Genomic DNA, 25,971 nt, shown 5'->3' on the forward strand with positions numbered 1-25,971 from the left:
AGTGGCTCAGCGGTAAAGAACCCACCAGCCAAGGCAGGAGACTGGGTTCCATCCCTGGGTCGGGAAGATCCCCTGGAGAAGGAAATGGCAACCCACTCCAGGATTCTTGCCTGGAGAATCCCATGGACAGAGGAGGCTGGTGGGCTACAGTCCATGGAGTCGCAAAAGAATTGGACATGACTTAGAGACTAAAGAACAACAACAATCAATCAACTTGACCTGATGGACATTTATAGACTATTTGATCCAGCAGTGGCAGAATGCAAATTATTCTTAAGTGTGCACAGAATATTTACCAAGAAACACCATATTCTGGTACATAAAACATGTTTCAATAAACTAAAAAATAATCATTCATGTTATGGTTTGCTTTTTTTTTTTTTTTTACCATAATGGTATTAATTTATTTTACTTTTTCAGTGTTTGTTGGAGAATAGTTGATTTACAATGCTGTGTTGGTAGGCACTGAACATTTTAAACTTCTCTGCAGTTGAATCTATGATCTGTGCTTCTTCTGCTCTCCTGAGACTCAGTGAAGGGCCTCACCTGGAAGTGCTGAGGCTTTGGGGACAGAGCCTTGTGCACTGTGGTGCTGGGAAACATCAGCTTCTGCTTGGCCACCTCTTGAGCTGTTATGGCCAGGAGGTCTTCATCGCCTGGGGAAACAGCCCAGGGTGGGCTCTCATGGGGGAGAGCAGGATACTTGAGGGCATGTCCCCCCTTTCATCGTTCTGTCCCCAGTGTCCCCAGTGCTAACTAAAATCACAGCCAAGAGGCCCTGGCAAGGGCACATGCCCTTCCAGAACCCTCCATGGTCCCCACCTACCCTCGGTACCCCTGGCCTCACTGTACATGGGCGGGGCATGCTCTGGGGAACGGTCATCCTTGCCTCTCTCTGCAGCCCCTTGGAGGCTGAGTCTTATGTCTACGGTGACAAGTAGACATACTGGGGAGGTGTCTGGAGAGCTCATAATCCTATAGGCCTCAAGGGTTGGGTCTCCAAGATCCCCAAGAGCCCATCCAGCTACGGTTGGAGAAGGGCAGGGCTCAGCCCCGTGGAAGTACATACCGATCTTCTCGATATCCTTGTAGGTCATAAGGGCTGCCTGTAAGGTGACAGTGCACTGCAAGGCAAAGGCAGGGAGCTGTAAGATCCTGCAATCCCCGGCAAGATCACGGCACTGGAACCTGGTCCATCCTGGCAGGACTCACACCCAGCCATCCTGGGTGGAGTGATGCTGACCATGGTACAGGACCCCACCGGGGGGACTGTGCAGTCTGGGGTGGAGGGAGGTCATGAACTGATGGGGAGAGAGCAATGGGTCACTGCGGACGGGGCTGAAGAACAGAGGAGGCGCGCGGCAGTGGTGGTGACAGAACAGAATGCCGCAGGGTGGGGAGGAGAGAGAGGTGACTTGGGACCAGTCTAGAACCACTGATGCTAGCCCAACATCTCATGACGCCTTGTGGGAACTCCAGCAAACACCCAATTGACCTCTTGCCTCCAAGCGCCCTCACTGCTCAGCCATCGTCAGAATTGACCCCTGAACGCCCTAAGTGCCCTAAACTATCAGAGTAAAGTCACAGCGTATCTGCGTAAACCCCGCAAGACCCTTTCCTTCCGGCCTCTGGCCGCTGCCCGATCTCCGCTCTCCCACAGTCAGGCCTTCTCGGCCCCTCCCCCAGTGCAGGCAGCCCACCCTCCTGAACATGCCAGGCTGCCTTTTGTCCCTCCAGCCTCCACACAAGCACCTTATATTCCTGCCAGGGGCTGTCTTTCTTTCCTATCCATTGGGCAAACTCATGTGCTGCTGTGCTTAGTCGCTCCATCATGTCTGACTCTTTGCGACCACATGGACTACAGCCCACCAGGCTCCTCTGTCCATGGGGATTTTCCAGGCAAGAATATTGGAGTGGGTTGCCATGCCCACTTCCAGGGGATCTTCCCAACCCAGGGACTGAACTTGTGTCTCCTGAATTTCAGGTGGATTCTTTACCATCTGAGCCACCACGGCTCTCCTTAAAAACCATCTATAGGGCTTCCCTGGTGGCTCAGTGGTTAAGAATCCTCCTGCCAATGCAGGAGACACAGGTTTGACCCCTGGTCCAGGAAGATCCCACATGCTGAGAAGCAACTAAGCCCGTGCACCACAGCTATTGAGCCTGTGCTCCAGAGCCCGGGAGCAGCAACTACTGAAATGCGAGTGCCCTAGAGATGGTGCTCTGCAACCACAGAAGCCATTGCAATGAGCAGCCTTCACACTGCAACCAGTAGCCCTTGCTACTCTCTAGTTGAGAAAAAGTAGAGAAAAGGCCTGCACAGCAACCAAGACCCAGAACAGCCAAAAATAAATAAATAAAACCACATAAAAAATTTTTTTAATCTATAAAAGTGGAACTCTGACCTACACTCTGTAGCAATCAGCTCAGGAAACGAACCTGATACTTACAGTAACCAGCCCAGGAAGTCAGTTTGCTGTGAGTCGGACCTATAGAAAGTCAGACCACCAGCTCTAGCGACAAACAGCCAGGACTTGATTAATAACCAATGAATCCCTTAATTTTGTTCCCACTTTTAGCTCAGGGCCAACGGGAGAAAGCCAAATATATACCCCTAAGCAATCACATAGGGTGCTCAGCTTCTAGTTGGTCCACTTACAGCTCCCCTCACATCAACAGCCTCCCATCAGGACATACCTGAAGTCTTCCCTTTTTTCTACCATTGAGTTTTCTCATTCCTCTGCCTGGCTTTGCGTCTCTGTCAAATCCAAGTGCTGACTCCCTTGTTATATCTGTTGTTGTTGTTTAGCCGCGAAGTTGTGCGACTCTTCTGTGACCCCATGGACTATAGCCCACCAGGCTCCTCTGTCCATGGGATTTCCCAGGCAAGAATACTGGAGCGGATTGCCATTTCTTTCTTTAGGGGATCTTCCTGACCCGGGGATCGAATCCGTGTCTCCTCCGTTGTAGGCAGATTCTTTACCACTAAGCCACCAGGGAAGCCCCTTGTTATATATTAATAGCAAGCTCTGAATAAATCGCATTTGCTTATTCTCATCTGGTTGGTCTTCATCACCTCCTCTGTAAAGCCTTTCATTTTCTCTCAAGTGAAATCATTCCTTCCCTCCTGACCTCAGTGAAGTAGCTTTACAGACCCCAGTACACATGTGCTGGAGTGCTTGCCATGTGAGTGACAACACATGTGGGCTTCGTTCAAGTTTGTATCCCAGACCTAGCACAGTTGCTGACACCTGCAGACAATTGGCTGAATACTGATCTTAATGGGTGGATGAAGGGTAGAGGTGAGTCGGTACATGGAGAGCGTCATGTAACTCGGGGAGATGATGACAAGTGTGATGGGTCCCCCAGGGTAGAAAATGTTCTCTTGGTTGGGGGGGACACTGAGATACTGCTGCAGTGCATGGCCCAGCTTCATCAGCTGCCCCCCACTCCTTCAGCCACCCTCCCTGGGGCCTGACTCACCTCTGTGGGCATCATGGAATGGTTGAGCAGGGTTAGGTCATTCACAAAAAGGATCTGTCTTGGTTTTTTCACCAAGGGCTTGAGCAGTACTGTGGCCATGCCAATGAACCTGGGGAGACAGGGAGCAGGTGTGAGATCCTGAGCCAGGTGTCCTTCTCAGTCTCAGGCATAGCTTTACCCCGGGATGTCTTTTCCCTCCTTGAGGCTGTGCTGTCCAGACAGAAGAAGGATGCGGTGATGCGGAGCACCCACTAGAGGGCGCAGGACTCGCAACTCTCTGGGAACTGGCTTGGGGGCTTCCTTGCCAGTGGGCACCCTAGTTACTGGCTCTGCCATGCTGTGCTCAGCCCCTTTCCAGAAGCTCTGCTCCCACGCTCCTCTGGAACAGGACCTGTGCTAAGGAACAGCTGATTGGACCAGGAGGTGGGCATCTGACCAAAACTGGGCCAATCAAATTCTCTGTCCTAGGAATTTTGACCTGGGATGCCATAGCTCAGTCTCAGTAGGGCACTGGAATGGGGCTGTGATGAGAAACCAGTGTTGGGCAGAAAGAAACAGGTTTGAGATCCTGTGTGTTCAAAAGAGACAGAAAGCTCCTGAGTCCCCAGTTTCCTAATTCTGTTTGATCTGTCTATCTATAATCCTAGTCTTGATACCTTTTTTTTTTTTTTGTTATTAGCTGTCTAGAGTGGGTTCTAGTCCTTGCATCTGAGTGAGTTATGGATTAGAGACTGGAGACACAGCATCTGCTGTAGCTTTGGTCAGAGAATCAGGCTCCTCCTGCCTCTCTCTGGGGGAGCCTTACCTTTCCTTCTTCACTGAACCCATGTCTCGAAGGGTGATTTGCAGGAAAGAGTCCTTCTGCAGGGGGTGGTTCCAGAGGTGCCAGATGAGCGTCTAGGGGAGCCACGGAGAAGTCAGTACCCTCCCTCTACCCCGCCCCCTTCCCATCCTTCTAGGAAATGAGAAAAGATGCAGGTGAAGGTCTGGCACTGGGTTTCTCTTGAACTGAGGACTCCCCCTCAAGTCCAGTTTCCTAAGAGGAGGCATTTGTTACCTTCACCCAGGAACTGGGCATCCTCCCTGAGCTCCTAGAGCTTAGCTACTATACTGGGGGCTTGTTAGTAGTTAAGGGGCTTGGGAATCAGGTGGTGGGACGAGGATGGATGGGAGATGAGAGGGGATCCTGCAGAGTGAGCCCTGTCTCTGGGAACATCAGGATGGCTGGTTGGACAAGCTGAGTCCCTCCCTAGGGTGAGGGAGGAAGCTCTGAGCAGCTGTGGTTGCAGTGGCCCTGAGACCCCACACAGCCTTCTCAGCACAGAGGCTGCTCACAGGGCAAGATGCTCCAGCCATGGGAAGGCTGAGGAGGCCCCTGTCCCCTCCCTAGACTTCTGAGCACAGTCAGTCTGGACCCAGCCTGAATGCTGGGCTTGTCATGGTCTCATCTGGGCTTGCCCTGATGTGTTTTACCTCATTCCACACGGGGTGATTGCCCTCCACCTCACGAGTTGTCCTCTTGACATCTGAAAAGACACCAAGGGGCCAGCATATGCTATAGGACATGTTTCAAAGTCTAGGTTCGAGTGAGCAAAGAGAGGTCAGACTCTCTAAGAAAACATCCAGTCTACATTGGCAGATGTGATGTGGCACTGATTCTTTGTAACTTTGGAGTTTTCCAAATTTCTCACCTTTTGTTAAGAGTGACATCACCCCCATGTGACAGATAATGTTATGTGTTCATTTTCCTCCTGGGTACACAGTTCCCAGTCATCTCGCACCAGGGTGGGGCCGGATAACTCGTCCTGGCCAATGGAGTGTGGGAGCGATACTTAACTTCTGCCTGGATTGGCTCCCGAAGCTTCCCACGAGAGTGTCCACTCTCACCTTCTGCGGGCAGAGCGATGCCTGGTGGTGACTCTGCAGCCACCAGCAACAAGCAGCTGGTCCCCAATCTACTGTTTGGAGGAGTCATTCAGGATTGCTGCCTGATCTGTACCACCAACGTTAGACTTGGTTGTAAGCAAGAGGTGAACTTCTGCTGTGTTAAGGCACCGGGATTTAAGGGTTCCGTTGTTACTGTTGAGTAACAACCAACGGTAAAGCCAGTGTACCCTGAGACATCCTAAAACATCTCTAATGGGTTGAAAGGTCTTTATCCACTACAATTTGTCTTCTCCAGAAACATCTTTAACAAAGAACAGTCCATAGCCCTGCAAAGAACCCCTAAATTGGTAAATCTGAGATTCTTCCCAAGGAACGAATATGTGTGTGAGGGCATGGTAACCCACTCCAGTATTCTTGCCTGGAGAATTCCTTGGACAGAAGAGCTTGGTAGCCTACAGTTCATGGGGTTGCAAAGAGCTGGACATGTAGCCATTCACCAGAAAAAATGAAGGCAGAGGAGTCATCTACTAAGTCATCTACTAAGAGAAATCATAGCAATAAGGATGATAAATTTGAAAGACCCGGATGATGTCTACCTCGCCTTTTGGTCACACGGCATCTTTTACATAGTAGGGCACCAATGGGTCTAGTTTACACTGGACACATGTTGCCTCTTGGGAGTCCTGGCTCTTACCTCTGAAGTACACGGACACGCAGGGTCTGGGTGGGGGGCTTAGGGGTGGGCTAATCTTGGCCGACTGCATGATAAGCCTCAGCATCTTCCCCACCTACTTCTCAATGTCCTTCTCAGGCGAAACTTCCTGCCTGGAGCACCTTGGTCTGGGGCTTCTCCTAAGGCTTATAGGGTGAGTAAGGTCTGTTGCTTGGCAACAGAGGTGATGTCACAAAGGCCGGTGGTTCTTGATTCTGGAGAGGAATGAAGAGGATGGAAAGACGAAGAAGTCATAGGGCATGATGAAGCCAGTGGCTTCAGGTGACCAGGGCTGTAGAAACAAAATAGCTTGACTAAATTTCATTTCCCCTTCCCATTTTCTTTTCTCTCTCATTCTTACTGTTCTTCTAATTTCAAGATCAGGGAAAAGGGGAATACGTTCTCTTTATACAAGCAAGATATCTGGACTGAATCATTGCCAAAGTCACACTGTTTCCATAAGAAAATAGAGAAGGGAAGTGAGTTGAGAAAAGGAATAGGGAACTCAAAGATGATTTCAGTGATGTTTCAGAAGTCCTTCCTAATGTGGAAGCAAACATCGAGGCCTCCCTTTTTCTAAAGAGGACATGGGTTTAGATAATGAGTCTTTCTTTAACCAAACTAGCTTACTCATTAACAAATTCCTATGCCAGCCAGCTGGGTTTGTAAGGTTAAAGAAAACTCTCTAAGGAAAAATCTCACTGACAATATAATCTTGTGGTATCTTGCTTGCTCTCAAGGCCTCTCAGAATGAGAATGGAGCAGGTCATTGCTCTTGTTGTCCCTAAGCTTTTTCTACTTTAGGGTTGATCATTATATAACCTACATCTAACTACATCCAATAGTTAGCATGAAAAAAAATTTTTGTCAATTTATTTATTTGGCTGTGCCGGGTCTTAGTTGCAGCATGCGAACTTATTGACTTTTTTTGTTGTTTTTTGATGTGGACCATTTTTAAAGTCTTTATTGAATTTGTTTTATGTTTCGGTTTTTTGGCCACAGGGTATGTGGGATCTTAGTTTCCTGATGGGGGATGGAACCTGCACCCCTTGCATTGGGAGTGGGGAGTCTTAGCCACTGGACCCCCAGGGAAGTCCCATTAGTATAAAAATTAATGAATGTTTTAAAAATGTGTATTAATTGATGAAACAATTTAGCACTAAGCTTACTACGCATTCTAAAACATGTATAACATTCAAAGAACAACAACAATTAAAAACAAACAAACTGGATGTGTCATTATGGTGCCAGGATTGCTTTTAGTCTTCCTGACAGTTTTTCTTGAAATCTAACAATGACACAATGCTTGTTGCTTTGTGAAAGATTTTCCAAACTAATCATGACACAAAAGCAAACCCAGTAAAGGAAGAGGTTGATAGATTTGATCACATAGAATTTAAGATTCTTGTATAGAAAAAAGACAAATATCAAGGTAGGGAACATCTGCAACAGTTCTTATAATTCAATAAGAAAAAGATGAATACTCCAGAGTGAAATGGGCAAAGTTTAGATTGCCCAAACAGATTTAAAAAAAAAAAAAAAAGATGCAAAAACAAATTCACCCTATTTACTAATTAGAGAAATGCAATGAGATACTATTTGTCATTTTGCCAAATTGGACTCAGAAGTCCCCTAAACAAGAAAAATATGTTAAAAAAAAAAGTTCAAGCTCATTAATAAGCAAAGAAATACAATAAGATACCATTTATCACCTCCCCGATTGGCAAAGAATGAAAAAAAAAAGATTAACTTGGTGTGCTGAGGAAGGAAGAAGGGGCAGAGAAAACATATCAGTTCATACACTGTGCTGATCAGACATAAAGAGAAAAAAACAGCAGAATGCTAGAGCAAAGTAAGTGCCAGGGCAAGAGAATTAAGGGTGGTGAAAGATGAACCAAAGCCTGCCCTTTTCCTGTCATCCTAATAATATTAACCTTTCTATCTCTAGTATATTTAAATAACATCTCTTGAATTTTTCACTTTAAGAGATTATCTACCAAGTCAGTTCTTTACATCATCTTTCACTCCTTTCCCATCTCCCAGCTTCTCTCTCCCAAACTTTCCAACTCATCACTTTTAGACTTTATCTACCCTGGAGGAGGGCATGGCAACCCACTCCAGTATTCCTGCCTGGAGAATTCCATAAACAGAGGAGCCTAGCGGGCTAACATACAGTCCATGGGGTCACAAAGAGTCAGAAACAACTGACTTGCCAGGCAGGCACTGTTGTTTATCTGCATATTTAACTTATATGCAGAGTACACCATGAGAAACGCTGGACTGGATGAAGAAGCACGAGCTGGAATCAAGATTGCCGGGAGAAATATCAATAACCTCAGATATGTAGATGACACCACCCTTATGGCACAAAGTGAAGAAGAACTGAAGAGCTTCTTGATGAAAGTGAAAGAGGAGAGTGAAAAAGTTGGCTTAAAACTCAACATTCAGAAAACTAAGATCATGGCGTCTGGTCCCATCACTTTATGGCCAATAGACGGGGAAACAGTGACAGACTATTTTTTTAGGCTCCAAAATCATTGCAGATCACAATGACTGTAGCTGTGAAATTAAAAGATGCTTGCTCCCTGGAAGAAAAGTTATGACCAACCTAGACAGCATATTAAAAAGCAGAGACATTACTTTGCCAACAAAGGTCTGTCTAGTCAAAGCTATGGTTTTTCCAGTAATCATGTATGGATGTGAAAGTTGGACTATAAAGAAAGCTGAGCACTGAAGAATTGATGCTTTTGAACTGTGGTGTTGGAGAAGACTCTTGAGAGTCCCTTGGACAGCAAGGAGATCCAACCAGTCCATCCTAAAGGAAATCAGTCCTGAATATTCATTGGAAGGGCTGATGCTGAAGATGATAATCCAATACTTTGGCCACCTGAAGAACTGACTCATCTGAAAAGACCCTGATGCTGGGAAAGATTGAAGGTAGAGGAGAAGGGGATGACAGAGGATGAGATGGTTGGATGGCATCACCGACTCAATGGACATGAGCTTGAGTAAACTCCGGGAGTTGGTGATGGACAGGGAGGCCTGGCGTGCTGCAGTCCATGGGGTTGCAGAGTCGGACACGACTGAGCGACTGAACTGAACTGTTTATCACACACGATGACAGGTTTATTACACCTGCCTTTCCTGCAATCTGTTTTCATTCATATCTCATTTGGGGGCTAAATCTATACTGTATTCAGTGTTTTCTTTTTATGATAATGCATTTTTTTCACCGGGCTTTCCGGTGGCGCAGAGGTAAAGAATCTGCCTGCCAGTGCAGGAGACTCAAGAGAGGCAGGTTCAATCCCTGGGTGGGGAAGCTCCCCTGGAGGAGGGCATGGCAACTCACTCCAGTATTCTTGCCGGGAGTATTCCATGGACAGAGGAACCTGGCGGGCTACAGTCCATGGGGTTGCAAAGAGATGGACACCACTGAAGCAACGAAGTACAACCACGAAGTCTAATCTCTGCCTTGAGGGCAGCACTGCCTCGCTTTAACTTCTTAAGGGTAGGGCCATCTTGACACATCTTTGCAGAGACCAGCAAGCAGCACTCCACAAATTATTTATTTTTAATAGTTTTTTTTTTTTTTAGAGCAGTTTTAGGCTCAGAGCAACTTTTAATTTTTACATGTATTTTTATTGTGGCTGTTTCTTGAGTAAATTCTTTTTTTTTTTTAATTTAAGTATTGTTGCTTTACAGTATTGTGTTAGTTTCAGGCATGCAGCATAAGGAGTAAATTCCTAAGGAACACAATCTGGTAGGTAAGGGATGAGCTTTGTGGAGTGGAAAGTAGGTTGTCCTGCCTCCCGGCCCTGGCCAGGCAACCTACAAAACAACAGTGGGGGACAGCGAGAATAGGGGCCGCAGGAGCCAGCCTCCTCCCTCACCCTCACTTTCCCTGCTGAAGATGCAAGAACCAATGCTCCGGACCCTGTGCTGTCTGCAGGCAAGGCCTGCATGCGTTCTCAATTCAGTTCAGTTCAGTAGCTCAGTCGTGCGATCCCATGAACTGCAGCACATCAGCCTTCCCTGTCCATTACCAACTCCTGGAGCTTACTCAAACGCATGTCCACTGAGTCTGTGATGCCATACAACCATCTCCTCCTCTGTCCTCCCCTTCTCCTCCTGATTGGCTAGTTGGATCCCCCTGCAGTCTAAGGGACTCTCAAGAGTCTTCTCCAGCACCACAGTCCAAAAGCATCAATTCTTCGGTGCTCAGCCTCCTTTATAGTCCAACTCTCACGTCCATACATGGCTACTCCAAAAACATAACTTTGATTAGACAGACCTTTGTTGGCAAAGTAATGTCTCTGCTTTTTAATACACTATCTAGGTTGGTCATAACTTTTCTTCCAAGGAGCAAGCATCTTTTAATTTCATGGCTACAGTCACCACCTGCAGTGATTTGGGAGCCCAACAAAAAGTCTCTCACTGTTTCCATTGTTTCCCCATCTATTGGCCATGAAGTGATGGGACCACATGCCATGATCTTAGTTTTCTGAACGTTGAGTTTTAAGCCAACATTTTCACTCTCCTCTTTCACTTTCATCAAGAGGCTCTTTAGTTCTTCTTTCTGCCATAAGGGTGGTGTCATCTGCATATTTGAGGTTATTGATAATTCTCCTGGCAGTCTTGATTCCAGCTTGTGCTTCATCCAGCCCAGCATTTTGCATGATGTACTCTCATATAAGTTAAGTAAGTAGGGTGACAACATATAGCCTTGACATACTCCTTTCCTGATTTGGAACCAGTCTGTTGTTCCATGTCCAGTTCTAACTGTTGCTTCTTGATCTGAATACAGATTTCTCAGGAGGGAGGTAAGGTGGTCTGGTAATTCCCATCTTTTGAAGAATTTCCCACAGTTTGTTGTGATCCACACAGTCAAAGGCTTGGCGTAGTCAATAAAGCAGAAGTAGAGGTTCCCTTGGAGAAGGCAATGGCAACCAACTCCAGTACTCTTGCCTGGAAAATCCCATGGAGGGAGAAGCCTGGAAGGCTGCAGTCCATGGGATCGCTGAGGGTCGGACACGACTGAGTGACTTCACTTTCACTTTTCACTTTCATGCATTGGAGAAGGAAATGGCAACCCATTCCAGTGTTCTTGCCTGGAGAATCCCAGGGACGGGGGAGCCTGGTGGGCTGCCGTCTATGGGGTCACACAGGGTCGGACACGACTGAAGTGACTTAGCAGCAGCAGCAGCAGCAGCAGAGGTTCCCTTGGAGAAGGCAATGGCAACCCACTCCAGTACTCTTGCCTGGAAAATCCCATGGGCGTTGGAGCCTGGTGGGTTGCAGTCCATGGGGTTGCGAAGAGTCGGACACGACTCAGCGACTTCACTTTGACTTTTCACTTTCATGCATTGGAGAAGGAAATGGCAACCCACTCCAGTGTTCTTGCCTGGAGAATCCCAGGGACGGGGGAGCCTGGTGGGCTGCCGTTTATGGGGTCGCACAGAGTCTGACACTACTGAAGCGACTTAGCAGCAGCAGCAGCAGAGGTTCCCTTGCAGCTGCATCGTTTCCGGGTTTTGCGGCTCACCGCCCCTCCCTTCCCAGCTGGAATCCACTTCCGCGTTTTTCTCTGTGCCCTGGGCGCCAGGGCGTGGAGGCGGTAGCGCGCACGCGCACAGGGATCCGGCCCGGGCCGAGCGCGCGGCCGGACGATTGCGGGTGAGGGAGAGTCGGCCCTGGCCGGGATGGCGGGCCTGAGGGGTCGTGGTCCGGGTCGGAGCGGGCAGGGGGTCTCGGCTAGGATCTCCGGGCTCCCGGGGCATGCGGGGGCCGAGCGCTAGAGCCCGGGTCCTGGCGATCTGGGTCGGACGATCGTGTAGGGCCGGGGGCGGGCTCGGGCCGCCGTGACGCGGGCGCTCAGCCGGGCCGGGGCGGGCGGGAGGCGGGTGCGAGGCGGCTCCTCGTCGCGAACTCTCGGTGACCTTGGCCAAGTCACTCCATCCCCTTGAGCCGGCGCCTGCGTCTGTGAAGTGCGAATTATGAGCTCTGCCTGCCTGCTGGAGCGGTTTTGAGGCTCGGGGGCGGGTCCCCGGAGGGTACCTGGGGTAGAGGGCGGTTCCCCGGGGACCACCCGGGCCTTGGGTGAGGGAGAGGGGCCTTCCCGGCGTAGCATTTTGTTACAGGCTTTGGGGAGGACCGCTCATTTGTAGATTTTTAAAACTCCAGAGCATTATGAAGTAGTTACAAAACTTGTTTAACACAAAGAAGAGAGGTCAGGGCTTCCCCGAGGCCCACGTTGCGCAACTGTTTCAGCAATGCTCACGCTCCGGCTCAGTGAGAATGGTTCACAGCCGTCAAGACCCTTAGCTGTGGAATTAGTACTATTTGTGATTCCTCTTGTTTGGCAAAACCCGTTGCGCCCACCTGGGAAACTGTGGCGCTGGCCAAGCAAGTGTGGTATCTGTCCACGTGAGGCAGTCCTCCAGCTTCCCAATGGGCCGAATTGTAGAGACTGAGGATGAAGGGGGCGCCATAGCCATTTTGGGTGGTGGAGTGGGATCCCAGGAACCCTCCCGATGCGGGCAAGGGTCTGCAGTGTGACAGATACTATGTAATTATATAATACTCAACTGCCAATGGTAGAAAGTCACTAAAATAAGAAGCCTATTAAGATGTTCTAGGTTGGAAGAAATTCAGAGCATTTGAATTGACTTGAGCTGAAACTTTTCACCGCAGGTGACTAGCATGCAGATAACCATTCTCTGACCTGCTGCCCCTCTTCTGACATGGCCCACCGCGGTGGGGAGAGGGACTTCCAGACTTCAGCGCGGCGCATGGGCACCTCTTTGCTCTTCCAGCTCTCGGTGCATGAGCGGGAACTGGACCTGGTGTTTCTGGATCACAGCTATGCTAAGCCGTGGAGTGCCCACCCGGATGCCAGTAGTGCCCGCCCCACCCGCATGCTCTTTGTTACTCCTCGGAGGCAGCACGAAAGTACCATGTGAGTTTGGCCTTCTCTCCTATGGGCTGCGGTCACCCTAACTGGGCAGTAATCAGTTGGGGATTAAAGTGGATTTTATTGTGGGAGATTAGGGGTGGGGTGGGATGTTTAATTCAGCATCCTTCTTAACCATCCTGAGGATGTCAGGCCTCTTGATGAACATCTGGATTCAAGACATCTAATGAGTTAGGAAGGCAGGATGTTCAAAGGAAAGCAAACAGCCGATTGCATTTAGGATAAGAGGACTTGTGTGGAAAGAGGAATTGAAGATGATTATTTAAACGGAAGAAAAAGATGGAAGAGTTGACTTTTAAAAATTGTCACATAGGATTAGACTCATTCCTAAAATAGCCCAGTGTTCTGGCTCCAACACTGGCCTTTTTATGGTAATTTGTGTGTTTTTCCCCTCCATTCACCTGCAAAGCTTAGGAGCACATGCCCAAGACTTTTCTTTCCCTCTTGTTATGGAACTGTCACCATGGGTTGATCTTAATCCTTCTTAGATCTGGTTATATTTTCAGCTCGCCTACATAATAGGGTCAGGAATTTTTTCATAAACTTACCATGTAATATGTGGTACAGTTACATTTGGTCTGTGCAAACTTGTTTAGCAATTCTTTTGAGCTTTAAGGCATTCTGATTACCTTGGAACACAAGATGTTTCAAGATTTAGTGATATATTCTATTTTGATGATAAAATCACGCCCTTAATAATTTTATAAACTTTTTTGGGGAGGAGTTTGTTTTTGTTTGTCTCAATCTGACCTCTAGCACAGGTTTTAGGTTTGCTGGAAAACAGAGATCTTGTGCTTTGCTTCTTTTGATCCAGCAGTGAGGGTTAATGAGCTAGAAGTGCCATGACATGTGTGTTTAACACATGTAGAATAGTGGTGGTTTTTATTTCATTTCCCAGCGAGAGCCTCATTTTGTTGACCTATTTTGTATGTACAGGTCGCAGGATCTGTAATTTTAGAGAATAATTGAGCATAATCCTGATGCTTCTGATCAAGGGCATCACTGAAGAGCTCTTTTAAATAGAATTGCAAGTCTCTCTCTTAGTTATGTAATAGCTTCTTGCAAACATTGAAACTCCTGTATTTAAATCTCATGATTATTTTCTTAAAGTGAGATTTTGTGGACTTGGTCATTTCAGTACTCAGAAAATTACTTCCTCTTACAGACTAGCTCCATATATGGGCCCTGTAAGTGGGAGTTTGGTGTATTTTAGGAGCTCTTTTTAGGCCACTGGATCTGGAAGGTGGTTGCAATGGGGTTGTAAGTGGGAGCTAGGGGAGAAGCTGGCAGGGGCTACCTCATGTAGGAATTTGATTCTCAGAGTTGGTGAGAAGTCATTGAAGGATTTTAAGCTAGAGATTGAGTTTATATTTAAAAAGATCACTTTGAATTTTTGTTGAATAGATGATAGTGCTGAAGTGGAATAGATAAGACCTGGCTAGGAGACCATTGCAGAGTGGTCAGGGTCAGAGATCATCAGCCTTGATGGGACAGGCATATTACAAGTGGGGAAAAAGGGATGGCCTTGAGGTGTATTTCTTGGGTAGATCCAACATGACCTGCTGTATTGAGTTGGCAAGAGTGGCCAGGATTAAGGGGAAAGGAAGAGAGGATGATTCTCATGTTTCTGGCTCAGTAGTGCCATTAGTTGGGAGGGACCCCGAGAATATAGGGTTGGAATTGTGACACCAGGACTTCTTTTTCAGGCATACATCTAAGTACCTTGCCCAAAGTCTGGTCCACAAAAGATAATCAGCTCTTTCACCCACCACCAAATCCAGCTGTACATTATTTCACTTCATTTTATAGTGGTATAATTATTCTAGCCATTGGGAATGTATACAGTAGCATCAAAAAGTTAAAGTGACATTTGCTAGATCGCCAGTAGACCAGTGTGATTGACATCATATTTTGGGTGACAGAGTTATTGGACTGAAAAACACAGCACTAGGATTTCATTAACATTTTATTTATTTTTTTCATTAATGTTTTAAAATACAAAAGATCTTTCTTTCAGGTATCCACTTGTGTTTGTTTCTGTTGTGGGCTCCTTACAGAGTGAGTAAGCTGAGGTGTCTGTCTGCGTTGCCAGCGATCTGTCTTAGACAGTCACGGGCTTTTACAGCATATCATTAGCTATCAGTTGACTTGGTAAGGAAAGGAAAATTTGTATAAATAATTTAGAACTTTAGACCAACGTTGCCTGATAGACTCTCTGTAGTAACAGAAATGTTCTGTACCTGCTTCCTTTAATATGGTAGCCTTAGGTAGACATTTCTTTTTTTTTTTTTTTTTTCCTTGGAGAGAAAAAGAAATGCAAAAAGGCAAAATGGTTGTCTGAGGAGGCCTTACAAATAGCTGTGAAAAGAAGAGAAGCGAAAGGCAAAGGAGAAAAGGAAAGATATACTGATTTGAATGCAGAGTTCCAGAGAATAGCAAGAGGAGATAAGAACGCCTTCCTCAGTAATCAATGCAAAGAAATAGAGGAAAACAATAGAACGGGAAAAGACTAGAAATCTCTTCAAGAAAATTAGAAATACGAAGAGAACATTTCACGCAAAGATGGGCACAGTTAAGGACAGAAATGGTATGGACCTAACAGAAGCAGAAGATATCAAGAAGAGGTGGAAAGAATACATAGAAGAACTGTACAAAAAAGATCTTCATGACCCAGGTAATCACGATGGTGTGATCACTCACCTAGAGCCAGACATCCTGGAATGTGAAGTCAAGTGGGCCTTAGGAAGCATCACTACGAACAGAGCTAGTCGAGGTGATGGAATTCCAATTGAACTCTTTCAGATCCAAAAAGATGATGCTTTGAAAGTGCTGCACTCAATATGCCAGCAAATTTGGAAAACTCAGCAGTGGCCACAGGACTGGAAAAGGTCAGTTTTCATTCCAATCCCGAAGAAAGGCAATGCCCAAGAATGCTCAAACTACCACACAGTTGCACTCATCTCACACACTAGCAAAGTAATGCTCAAAATTCTCCAAGCCAGGCTTCAACAGTACATGAACTGTGAACTTCAGATGTTCAAGCTGGATTCAGAAAAGACAGAGGAACCAGAGATCAAATTGCAAGCATCCATTGGATCATTGAAAAAGCAAGAGAGTTCCAGAGAAACATCTGCTGCTGCTTTATTGACTATGCCAAAGCCTTGTGAGCCTTTGGATCACAACAAACTGGAAAATTCTTAAGGAGATGGGAATACCAGACCACCTGATCTGCTTCCTGAAAAACCTGTATGCAGGTCAAGAAGCAACAGTTAGAACTGAACATGGAACAACAGACTGGTTCCAAATCAGGAAAGGAGTACGTCAAGGCTGTATGTTGTCACCCTACTTATTTAACTTACATGCAGAGTACATCATGAGAAATGCTGGGCTGGATGAAGCACAAGCTGGAATCAAGATTGCCGGGAGAAATATCAATAACCTCAAATATGCAGATGACACCACCCTTATGGCAGAAAGCGAAGAACTAAAGAGCCTCTTGATGAAAGTGAAAGAGGAGAGTGAAAATGTTGGCTTAAAACTCAACATTCAGAAAACTAAGATCATGGCATGTGGTCCCATCACTTCATGGCCAATAGATGGGGAAACAGTGGAAACAGTGAGAAACTTTATTTTCTTGGGCTCCAATGTCACTGCAGATCATGGTGACTGTAGCCATGAAATTAAAAGACACTTGCTCCTTGGAAGAAAAGTTATGACCAACCTAGATAGTGTATTAAAAAGCAGAGACATTACTTTGCCAACAAAGGTCTGTCTAATCAAAGTTATGATTTTTCCACTAGTCATGTGTGGATGTGAAAGTTGGACTATAAAGAAAGCTGAGCACCGAAGAATTGATGCTTTTGGACTGTGGTGTTGGAGAAGACTCTTCAGAGTCCCTTGGACTGCAAGGAGATCCAACCAGTCAATCCTAAAGGAAATCAGTCCTGAATATTCATTGGAAGGACTGATGCTGAAGCTGAAGCTCCATTACTTTGGCCATCTGATGCAAAGAACCGACTCATTTGAAAAGACTCTCATGCTGGGAAAGATTGAAGGCAGAGGAGAAGGGGATGACAGAGGATGAGATGGTTGGATGGCATCACCAACTCAGTGGACATTAGTTTGAGTCAACTCCAGGAGTTGGTGATGGACAGGGAGGCCTGGTGTGCTATAGTCCATGGGGTTGCAAAGAGTCGGACACGACTTAGCAACTGAACTGAACTGAGGCAGACATGTCTGTTGAGCTCTTGAAATATGGCTTGTGTGACTGAGGAAATGAATTTTTTTTTTTATTTAATTGTTAGTAAGTTAAACATTTGCATGTGGCTTATAGCTACCGTATTGAAAAGCACCTTTAGGCAATCAACTGTATGCTTATGGAATATACTTGTCTTTTAAAAAAATAACTCTTTGTCAGTTTTACATAAGCTCATTTAAAACAACTTTGTGTATCTTTGTCAGTTTTACATAAGCTCATTTAAAACAACTTTGTGTTTCCCCTTCATATACCAGCATGTCACAGAGATCTAGATACATGTGGGAAAGGTAACTTTGGATCATAGTTTTCTGTGGACATAGTGTGCTTATGCATACTTTAAAGCTGATTAAGGACTTCTCGGGTGGTCCAGTGGTTAAGACTCTACCCTCCCAGTGCAGGGGCCACAAGTTCTATCCCTGGCAAGGAGTTAAGATCCCACAAGCTGCTTGGTGCAGCCAAAAAAAATAAATAGATAAAAAGCTGATTATATTGAGACAATTTTGGCAATGGGACAATCATTAAATACTTATGTTGTTTGAAATATGTGTGGCTGGTCCTATTTCCTCATTTTTACAGTGAATCAGATGTCCCAATAGACGTGGAGACAGTCATATCCACCCCTGTGCCGCTCTACGACAATCAGAAGGCACGCAGTGTGATGAATGAGTGTGAACGGCACGTCATCTTCGCCAGGACCGATGCGGATGCCCCTCCCCCGCCAGAGGACTGGGAGGAGCATGTCAACAGGTAGGTTGCTTCTGAGAGGACTGGGCACTACAGGGTTCATGGTCAGTGCATTGTGAATATCTTATATCGTTGTCATTGAAACATATTTTTAGGAGTTTATTTCATTTGCAGCCATAGGAGTCAGAATGTTCTCCTGTCTTTGTAACTCTCAGCTCATTCTGCAGTGGGCTCCCTGGGAGGAGAGCTTGTGTGTCCGCCATCTTTGCATCCCTGACACCTCGGACATTGCCTGGCACATAGTAGGCAAGTAGTAAGTGTTAACTGAATGTATAAATGAGTCAAATTTGATAGGTGTGACTTGCTCTGTAGTGTATATAGTACACGTTATGATACGGGAGTTAGCCAGACCACCAAAAAAAATTAAATGTCCGTTTGTATGATACTGTGCTTATAGTGTCTGTAACTAGGATACTGTGGTTATAGTGTCTATAACTAGGACAGTGAAAATGTTTTGGAGTCATATGAAAGGCTAATAGATGTTTGACTTGAGTGACTTTTAAAGATAGATTTGTAGTCTGTGGTTTTGGGGGAGCACCTCAGCCTGTTTTCATGAGTTTGCTGGCTGGTTTTGCTCTCTCATATCCTACTGACCCGGGGACTCAGCATTCCTCTTTAGGTCATTTCGTTGTTGTTTGCTTGGCAAACATTTATTTATCTTGTATTTGTTGCATAAAACTTTATGAAAGTAAAATTTACGTAGCATACAATTCACTTATATAATATGTACAACCAGTGATTTTTAGTATATTCATCACTGCAGTCAATTTGATGAACGTTTTCCTCACCCTCAAAAGAAACTCCTTACCCATTAATGGTCACTTCCCATTTCCTCCCAACCCCTCCAACCCCTGGCAACCACAGTCTACTTTTTGTCTCTCTAAACTTAACCTTTTCGAAACATTTCATAGAATCATACAGAACATGGTCTTCTGTGACTGGATTCTTTTACATAGCATAATGTTTTCAGGATTCATCCATGTTGAAGCATGTGTCAGTAGTTCATTTCTTTATAATGAACTTTATTCCTTTATAATATTATTCATCCTGAATAATATTCACAGTACGGAAGTGCCGCCTTTTGTTTATCCATTGATCTGTCGATGGATATTTGGGTTGCTAATGCTTTTTTGGTACTGTATATGAATAATGTCACTATGAATATTCATTTACTTGTTTTTGTGTGGACATACATTTTCATTTCTCTTGAATATATACCTAAGAGTGGAATTGCTGTGTCGTATGATAATCTGTGAGGAATCTTCAGGTTCTTCTCCAAAAGGACTGCATCATTTTGCATTCCCACCGGCAGCGTATGAGGGTTCCAGTTTCTGCACATCTTTGCCAACATTTGTTTTTCATCTGTCTTTTTCTTCTTAGGACCATTCTAGCGAGTGTGAAATGACATCTCATTGTGGTTTTAATTTACATTTCCCTCATGACTCTCTCTGTATGTATTTATCTCCTAAGGGAATGTTAAGGTCTTTACATCAGAAGTTGGAAAGTAGTAAACTTGTCATAATGTTGGAGGGTTCTTACTTAATGGAGGAAAAAGAAGTAATTTGGTAGGAAGAAGGGCAGGAAATTTCGAGGCTCGTTGGAATGGTTCATGAGTTTGGTTGGAAGCAGGGAATGAGATTGAGCTGGTGTGCTTGTGTGATCAGGTGGTGGCTGGTGAAGGTGGAGCGGTTCTGCACCCTGGTTGAAGATCTTGTGGAGAAGTTCTTCGGGGTCTTGAATTGGAATTAGTCTTGTGCCTTAAGAAGGGGAAATGGTCTCTAGAGCTTCAGATAAAGAGGAAAATCGATGTGAATGAAGATCAACTACTAGAATATTGCTGGGGTCAATGAGTTCAGCAAAATTGTTTATCACCATTGTTATAGTTAATAACCCTGAAGATACTGACAATGGTGGTAACAAAAAAGAACTCACAGTTGTCGAGCGCTTTCTAGGTGCCAGGCATTGTACCAAGTGCTTCACATGCGTTATCTCTTTTAAACCTCACAACTCCCCTAGGCATATCCCTTCTTTATCTGTATTTTAAAAATGAAGAAGCTAAACTCAGTAAGTTGAAGAAACCTTAGGAAGTCATGGAGCAGGGGTTTGTTCAGAGCGCGCCGTCTGACTCTGGAGCCCAGTGCTGTCAGCTGCTGTACCTTTTCTTTAAGGGCAGTGGAAAGAGCCCAGTGATGGCTGCACAAGGTGACTTCACACAGATATGTGTCCCCATTGTGTTATTGGTTGCCTTGTCCTCAGTCTGCAGTTTCAGAAACTGCATAGCAGAATTGCATGAATTTTTCTATCGGTTCACCCTTGGTCATGGGCAAAGGGTTTTGGGTGCACTCGTCATGCTTACCAAAGTCATCAGAGACTTAATAATATGCGTGAATGCAAGTTTCTTAATTTATAAGGAGAAATACAGCTGCAGGGCAGACGAGATACTGGGGCAGCCTGGCCTAGAGCCCTGATGCTCAGTGGGAGAGTCTGGGAAGCTGTTCTCTTCCAGAAGTGGGTGGATAGTAGACCATCTACACAGGGGGTGCCCTCCTCCAACACGGTAGCTGGATGACAGGGAGGCCAAGGCACACCTTCACCTGCCCAGTCCTGCAGAAAAGCACTGACAGGCTCTACGCTTTGGCTCCTCTTTCTCCATGTGGACCTCCATACCTGTGTTATGCCATTGCCACAGATTGATATGATTAATTAGTGCTCAGTTTATCTCAGATTATTTGTTTTTTAGTGTCTGATGAGATTTTGGAGGCGTCCTTCTCTCATTAGCAACAGGCTTACATCTTCAGGTACGTCACTATTGCACACAGCTGATTTCATTATTTGATGATACTTACTGGCTTCAGTCTCAGAGGTCACCATTTTTATGACCTTGTCCCCAAATTCTGGATCTGTAGCCTGTTTGAAGGTTGTGGTTAGTTCTCTCTGCTCTGATTATAATTATCTGTTGCCATTCTTTCACTTGATTTTATTGTTAAATTGCTGCTTCTTTTCTTCCGTGTATAAAATTATGTAAAATTACAGTTTGCTACATCAAGAACTCATATAGGACAGCTCCCTAGAAATGTATTTTTCCTCAGAGAGATGACTGATCTCTGTATCAGGGAGTCAGAAACGTACTTTTCTTTTTTAGTGCCCCATTTTGCCCTCCTGAATTATTTCAGTAGCAGATAGCTTCAGATCACTTCTTTTTTTTTTTTTTTTGTCTGAGCCACGCAACATCAGGATCTTACTTCCCCAACCAGGGATCAAGCTCATGCCCCCTGCACTGGGAGCACAGAGTCCTAACTACTGGACCACCAGGAAGTCCCCAGATAACTTGCGATATTTAGAAAATGCATCCCCCCACCCCAGCTGACTCTTGGGTTCTCTAGTAATGCCTGATATTCCATGAAACATGATTTTAAATATCCCTTTCTTCTTGATTTAATTGTCTAGATCAGGGGTTGGCAAACTATGGCCTGTGCGCCAAATCCAGCCCATTGCTTGTTTTTCTATGACCCATGAGCTAAGAATGGATTTTACATTTTTGAGTGGTTGAAAAAAAATCAAAAGAAGACACAAGAAATTAAAAATTCAGGGTACATAAATACAGTGTTATTGGAACACAGTCACGCCCACTCATTTAGGTATTGTCTGTGGCTGCTTTTGCACTACAATTGTGGACTGAAATAGTTGTGACGGAAACTCTAAAATATTTAGTATCCAGTCCACTATATAGAAAAAGTCTGCTGACTCCTGGTCTAGATTTGTGTCTGCATGCCAAAATCGTGTGACTTGGTGAACTTTTGAAAATTAATATATATTTGCAGGTATGGTGATGTTTCCCAAAGAAGTTGGACCAGCTTTTTTCCCCCAGATGTTTGTCAGATATCAAGTTTAATTAGATGCACAGCTTTTCAGACATGTAACAAAATACTCCTGACATATGGTACTTCGGGGCCTTGCTCAAATGGATTCGAGGACATTGCCAGCATTTCAGTAAAAGCATCTAGTGTCCTGTGATAGCAGATTGTCTATCTTAGAAATCGGAACTTCTGAATTCAATTAAAAAATATTCTCCTTTTCTGAATTTGCTCTAATTGTATCTCTCAGTATTGTATGTATAATATCTATGTGTTAATCTCAGACAGATGTTTGAAATTTTGATTCAAGACCTTTGAGTTGTTTATTTTCCCTCCCTCTTTCCCCGTCATTCCTCTTCCTTTCTCCTGGTGTTTAAGCAAAGAATTTTATGATCTGAAAAAGTAAGTGTGACCTTTTTCTTCTCTCTGATGTTCTTTGTTTCTCTCTGCTTGACTTCTGGTTAAAAAAAAACCCTTTAGACGTTTTAATATTGAATTAGTGTCAGAGAAAGAATTATCTTTGAAAATATCAGGCTCTTCTAGGACTGGTGTGACTTTGGCTGCTTTGGATAAGAGAAGCCAGAAATCAGAATGTCATTCGGTTTCAGTGGGAGTGTGGAGAACATAAAATTGTCTGATCTCATCTAAGCAATGGAGAGAAGACATTTTTGTACCCATGAAAATTGAATAGGTTTAGATGGGGGAGTGTATTGACTCACCACAGTTCCCATCAGCTGTTTGACTGTTTAGACTTGTATCTAAAATTCTGTCTCCTGTTTTTAAATTTTTCCTTAATTATATCTTTTGCATACTCTTAATCTTCGGTTAGATCATTTTTTTCTGCCCATTTAATTTTCTAGCCTCCCACGAAGCTCACAAAATACAGAGAATATGTTTCAGTTCTTGGAATCACTTTGTTATATATCCAGCAACTAAGTTCAATCCTAAGAACTTTTTCTGGGGGTTTTAGACTTGTGGTTTTTCAATTTAATTTCAGCTGTCAGTGGTGTATGGTAGTAATTTCTAAATAGCTTTCTAGTCCCCCTCCCATTTTTGTTCACATCATTTTCCTTGCTCCCATCATTTTGGGTTTCAGAATAAATACAGGGTAAGAAAAACAAATAGAGAAAACATCCTGTTGTATGATAAAGAACAAGATAATTTTGGAAATGCTGTCGGTACCTCATAAGTAAAAATTATATACACCTCATTCTCTTTCCTTGGGATTAGGGTTTGCAACCTGATTGATAGGCTTTGAGAAAGCTCAAGAGATCATTGAACATAAAGAAATTGTATTCGTTGTTTAACCTGTTTGATTATCACTGAGCAGCATTGCTGGGGTTAAGGGCTCAGTCGCTCTGTCTTGTCTGACTCTTTTGTGACCCCGTGGACTGTACCTGCCGGGCTGCTCTGTCCGTGGGATTTTCCAGGCCAGAATACTGGAGTGGGGTGCCATTTGCACCTCCAGGGGTAAGGCTGCAGTGTAATACTGCTTTCAAGGTTTTACAGGTTCTTTTACATATTATTCACACAGAACAGGAAATTCTAAAATTCTAAAATTTTAACACGGGTCTTTCATTTCCACTTCAAGAGATTTATCCTGCAGAGAGATTTGCATGACCATGTGAAGATGCAGAGAGATATGTATATGAGTGTACTGGGGAGAGGTGGGGTTGTCACTGTGACTGTTTATATTAGTAATAAAAGGGACAGAACCTCAGTGCCCACCAGTAGGGTAGAACCAGTCATTAAAAGCAAGGAAGTTTATTAATAAGGAAGTATCCTTGTATCTCCAGAGAGCTTTTTATAGCTACTTGTGGACATCCTTTGTCTCCTCCGACCACCACCAAAACCCAGGCCCAGCAAAGAATCACTATGCATAAGAGAAGTGCTACTCATGTTAGTGTGTAATACATTTAAATAATGTAAAGGAAGATAAGATTATGAGCCAGCGGACCGGTGATGCTAGTTCACACAAGCCTTCCTGGTCCCAAGGTATCCTGAGCCCCAGCCTTGAGTAAAAGCTTCTACTCCCCCATCTTCCAAGTCCAAAATCTCTCTGAATATCAAACCACAGCAAAAACTGGCTAGATACTGATGAAGTACCAGAAGTTAAGCCAGGAGAGCTGTGGGAAGATAAGAAAACGTCAAGAAACCTGAGATGGCTGCTGGAACCCCACAAGAGGTTATGAAAGGATGAGTGGCTTTGGAGGTTGAGACGGGCGTTAGCTGTGGCAACAAAAGCTACTAAAGACAGAGGGCACTTCTGAAGAGAAAGTTCTGTGACCGTGGACTTGGGCTGCTGTCATAGAACTTTTACTCCCATCAGTAATCGTAGCCTGAGTTTTATAGATAATCTTGTCCATCTCTTTTGCAGTCAAGGAGACTAAAGGTACACAGCCAGCTCCTGGCTCATAGCTAGTGTTTTCCTGGACTTTGTGACTGTGGTAAGTTGTAAAACTGGAGACGTAACGTGGTAGATGGAGATTGTATTTTATAGAAGGAAAGGAAGTTGGGCTGTTATTTTCCTCCTTTCTGGAGGGTATTTACTCTTTTCAAGGATAGTGAGATGATGGTTGAAGTTGGAAGCAATGTTCTTGTGGTCCAGGCACCCTGATCTGGTGAAGGGCTCTATGTACAGTTGCCCCACATGATGTATCAGTGTTGCGCTGCTCCTCAGGACCTGGGCACCTCCTGTGGTAGGGAGTGCGAGGGTTTAAATTTGTTCTCCGCTGTTCACAGGGTTTAGAGTGCAGTGTGCGTACAGTTCCTCCGTGTCTTTATTCAGCAGATGGTTAAAGTCCCTGCTCTGTGTCAGACACTTTTAAAACAGACAGAAATCTTTGACGTCTTGGCCTGTACATTCTAGCAGAGGGAGACAAACCAAACATAAAACGGATAGAATGTGAGATGGGGGTAGGGAATCCCGAGGTGAGAGTCTTGTGTTGGCAGTTTTAAGTAGGGGTGAGTCGGGGGAACCCTCAGTAGAAGGTGACATCTGAGCAAGAACCTGGCGGTTGGAGAGGGAGCCACTGTTTCAGGCGGAGGGAGTGGGTGGCTAGGGCCCAGTCTGTGCGGCGGGAGCATGCAGGGTGTATGAGGAGAAAAGGGAAGGGGCGATGCAGGGAAGCATAGTAAGCTGGGGGCTGTCGTGGAGGATGAAGTTGGAGAGCCAGGGGGGTCCACACAGCCCATGGCAAGGACTTTGACTCTCAGCTGACTTAAATGGGCTTGCTTTGCAGTTGTCACAGTCCTACTTACTTCATCCCAACTGATGTGGAGTGCTACCTTGATGTCATTCCAGGTTCTCATTTGGGTCTGGCATCCACCTAAATTTTTAAAATGAGATTTAATCACCACTTTATTTTTATGGCAGGGAGAGCCGGTAAACAAATACTGGAATAAATTGGGCATCTTCTGTTACGTTTTTCTTGGTATCTGTAGGAAGATTACTGGCCAGAGTTGGAGTCTCAGAGTAATTAAGGTTGTCAGGAGTGGGGTGGAGAGGGTAAAGCTTTAGTCAGCTCCACGCTGCTGTGCGGCGTTTCATGAGGTTGGGACGAGCAATAGGGTAGGCTTCTAATAGCACGGAATTTATAGCTGAGTTGGAGGAAGAACCATAAAGCCTCCCATGAGCAAGGTCAAAGTGCACTAACCAGGGCTGTGCACTGGATGCACAGCACTGACTTCCAGGGGGCAGTTGTGGTATGGCAGAAACAATGTGAAGCAGCTATCCTCCGATTAAAGATGAATTAGAAATACATAACCTATTTAAACATTTTACAAAGTAAATTTGTTAATTGTGGGATATACAGAAAAAACATGGAGAAAGAAGGAAGGTTAATGAGGGGTGGATTATTTAGGAGTGGGAGACCAGCCACTTGGTTTTGTTGTATTTTTGTCCCTGACACTGATGTAAGTAGGCCTCTTATCTTAGTGTGAGGTTTTAGTGCACTAAATGCTTCCTCATCCTGTCTACCTTTTTTGAGTAACTTGTGAGATTCAGATATGTCTGTGCAGTGCTGCCTTGCTTTTGTTTACTAATGGATTATTTTAGCTGTTA

The 25,971-nt window shown here is 45.0% G+C and overlaps 2 protein-coding genes across 11 annotated transcripts in view; one reads left to right on the forward strand and one right to left on the reverse strand.

The window, feature by feature from the left end:
- Window positions 1-6,149, reverse strand: part of FER1L5 (fer-1 like family member 5) — a 54,523-nt gene extending 48,374 nt beyond the window's left edge. The window contains exons 1-6 of the mRNA XM_070380208.1: window positions 6,065-6,149; window positions 4,957-5,009; window positions 4,289-4,380; window positions 3,484-3,592; window positions 1,070-1,124; window positions 547-656 (exon numbers count right to left, since the gene is read on the reverse strand). Of these exons, the coding sequence (XP_070236309.1) occupies window positions 547-656; window positions 1,070-1,124; window positions 3,484-3,592; window positions 4,289-4,380; window positions 4,957-5,009; window positions 6,065-6,149 (504 nt within the window). The remainder of the gene's footprint in view (window positions 1-546; window positions 657-1,069; window positions 1,125-3,483; window positions 3,593-4,288; window positions 4,381-4,956; window positions 5,010-6,064) is intronic.
- Window positions 6,150-11,684: 5,535 nt separating this feature from the next.
- Window positions 11,685-25,971, forward strand: part of KANSL3 (KAT8 regulatory NSL complex subunit 3) — a 41,662-nt gene continuing 27,375 nt past the window's right edge. For 7 of the 10 annotated variants that reach the window (XM_070380023.1, XM_070380025.1, XM_005891614.3 and 4 more), the window contains exons 1-3: window positions 11,685-11,755; window positions 12,773-13,037; window positions 17,887-18,057. In XM_070380023.1, coding sequence (XP_070236124.1) covers window positions 12,823-13,037; window positions 17,887-18,057 — 386 coding nt within the window. In that variant the 5' untranslated portion in view covers window positions 11,685-11,755; window positions 12,773-12,822. Of the gene's footprint in view, window positions 11,756-11,782; window positions 12,067-12,096; window positions 13,038-17,886; window positions 18,058-25,971 lie in introns of those variants that run through there. The other 3 variants (XM_070380029.1, XM_070380022.1, XM_070380030.1) reach the window with 3 other exon arrangements.

Source organism: Bos mutus, chromosome 11, assembly GCF_027580195.1.
Source record: "Bos mutus isolate GX-2022 chromosome 11, NWIPB_WYAK_1.1, whole genome shotgun sequence".
NCBI lineage: Eukaryota > Metazoa > Chordata > Mammalia > Artiodactyla > Bovidae > Bos > Bos mutus.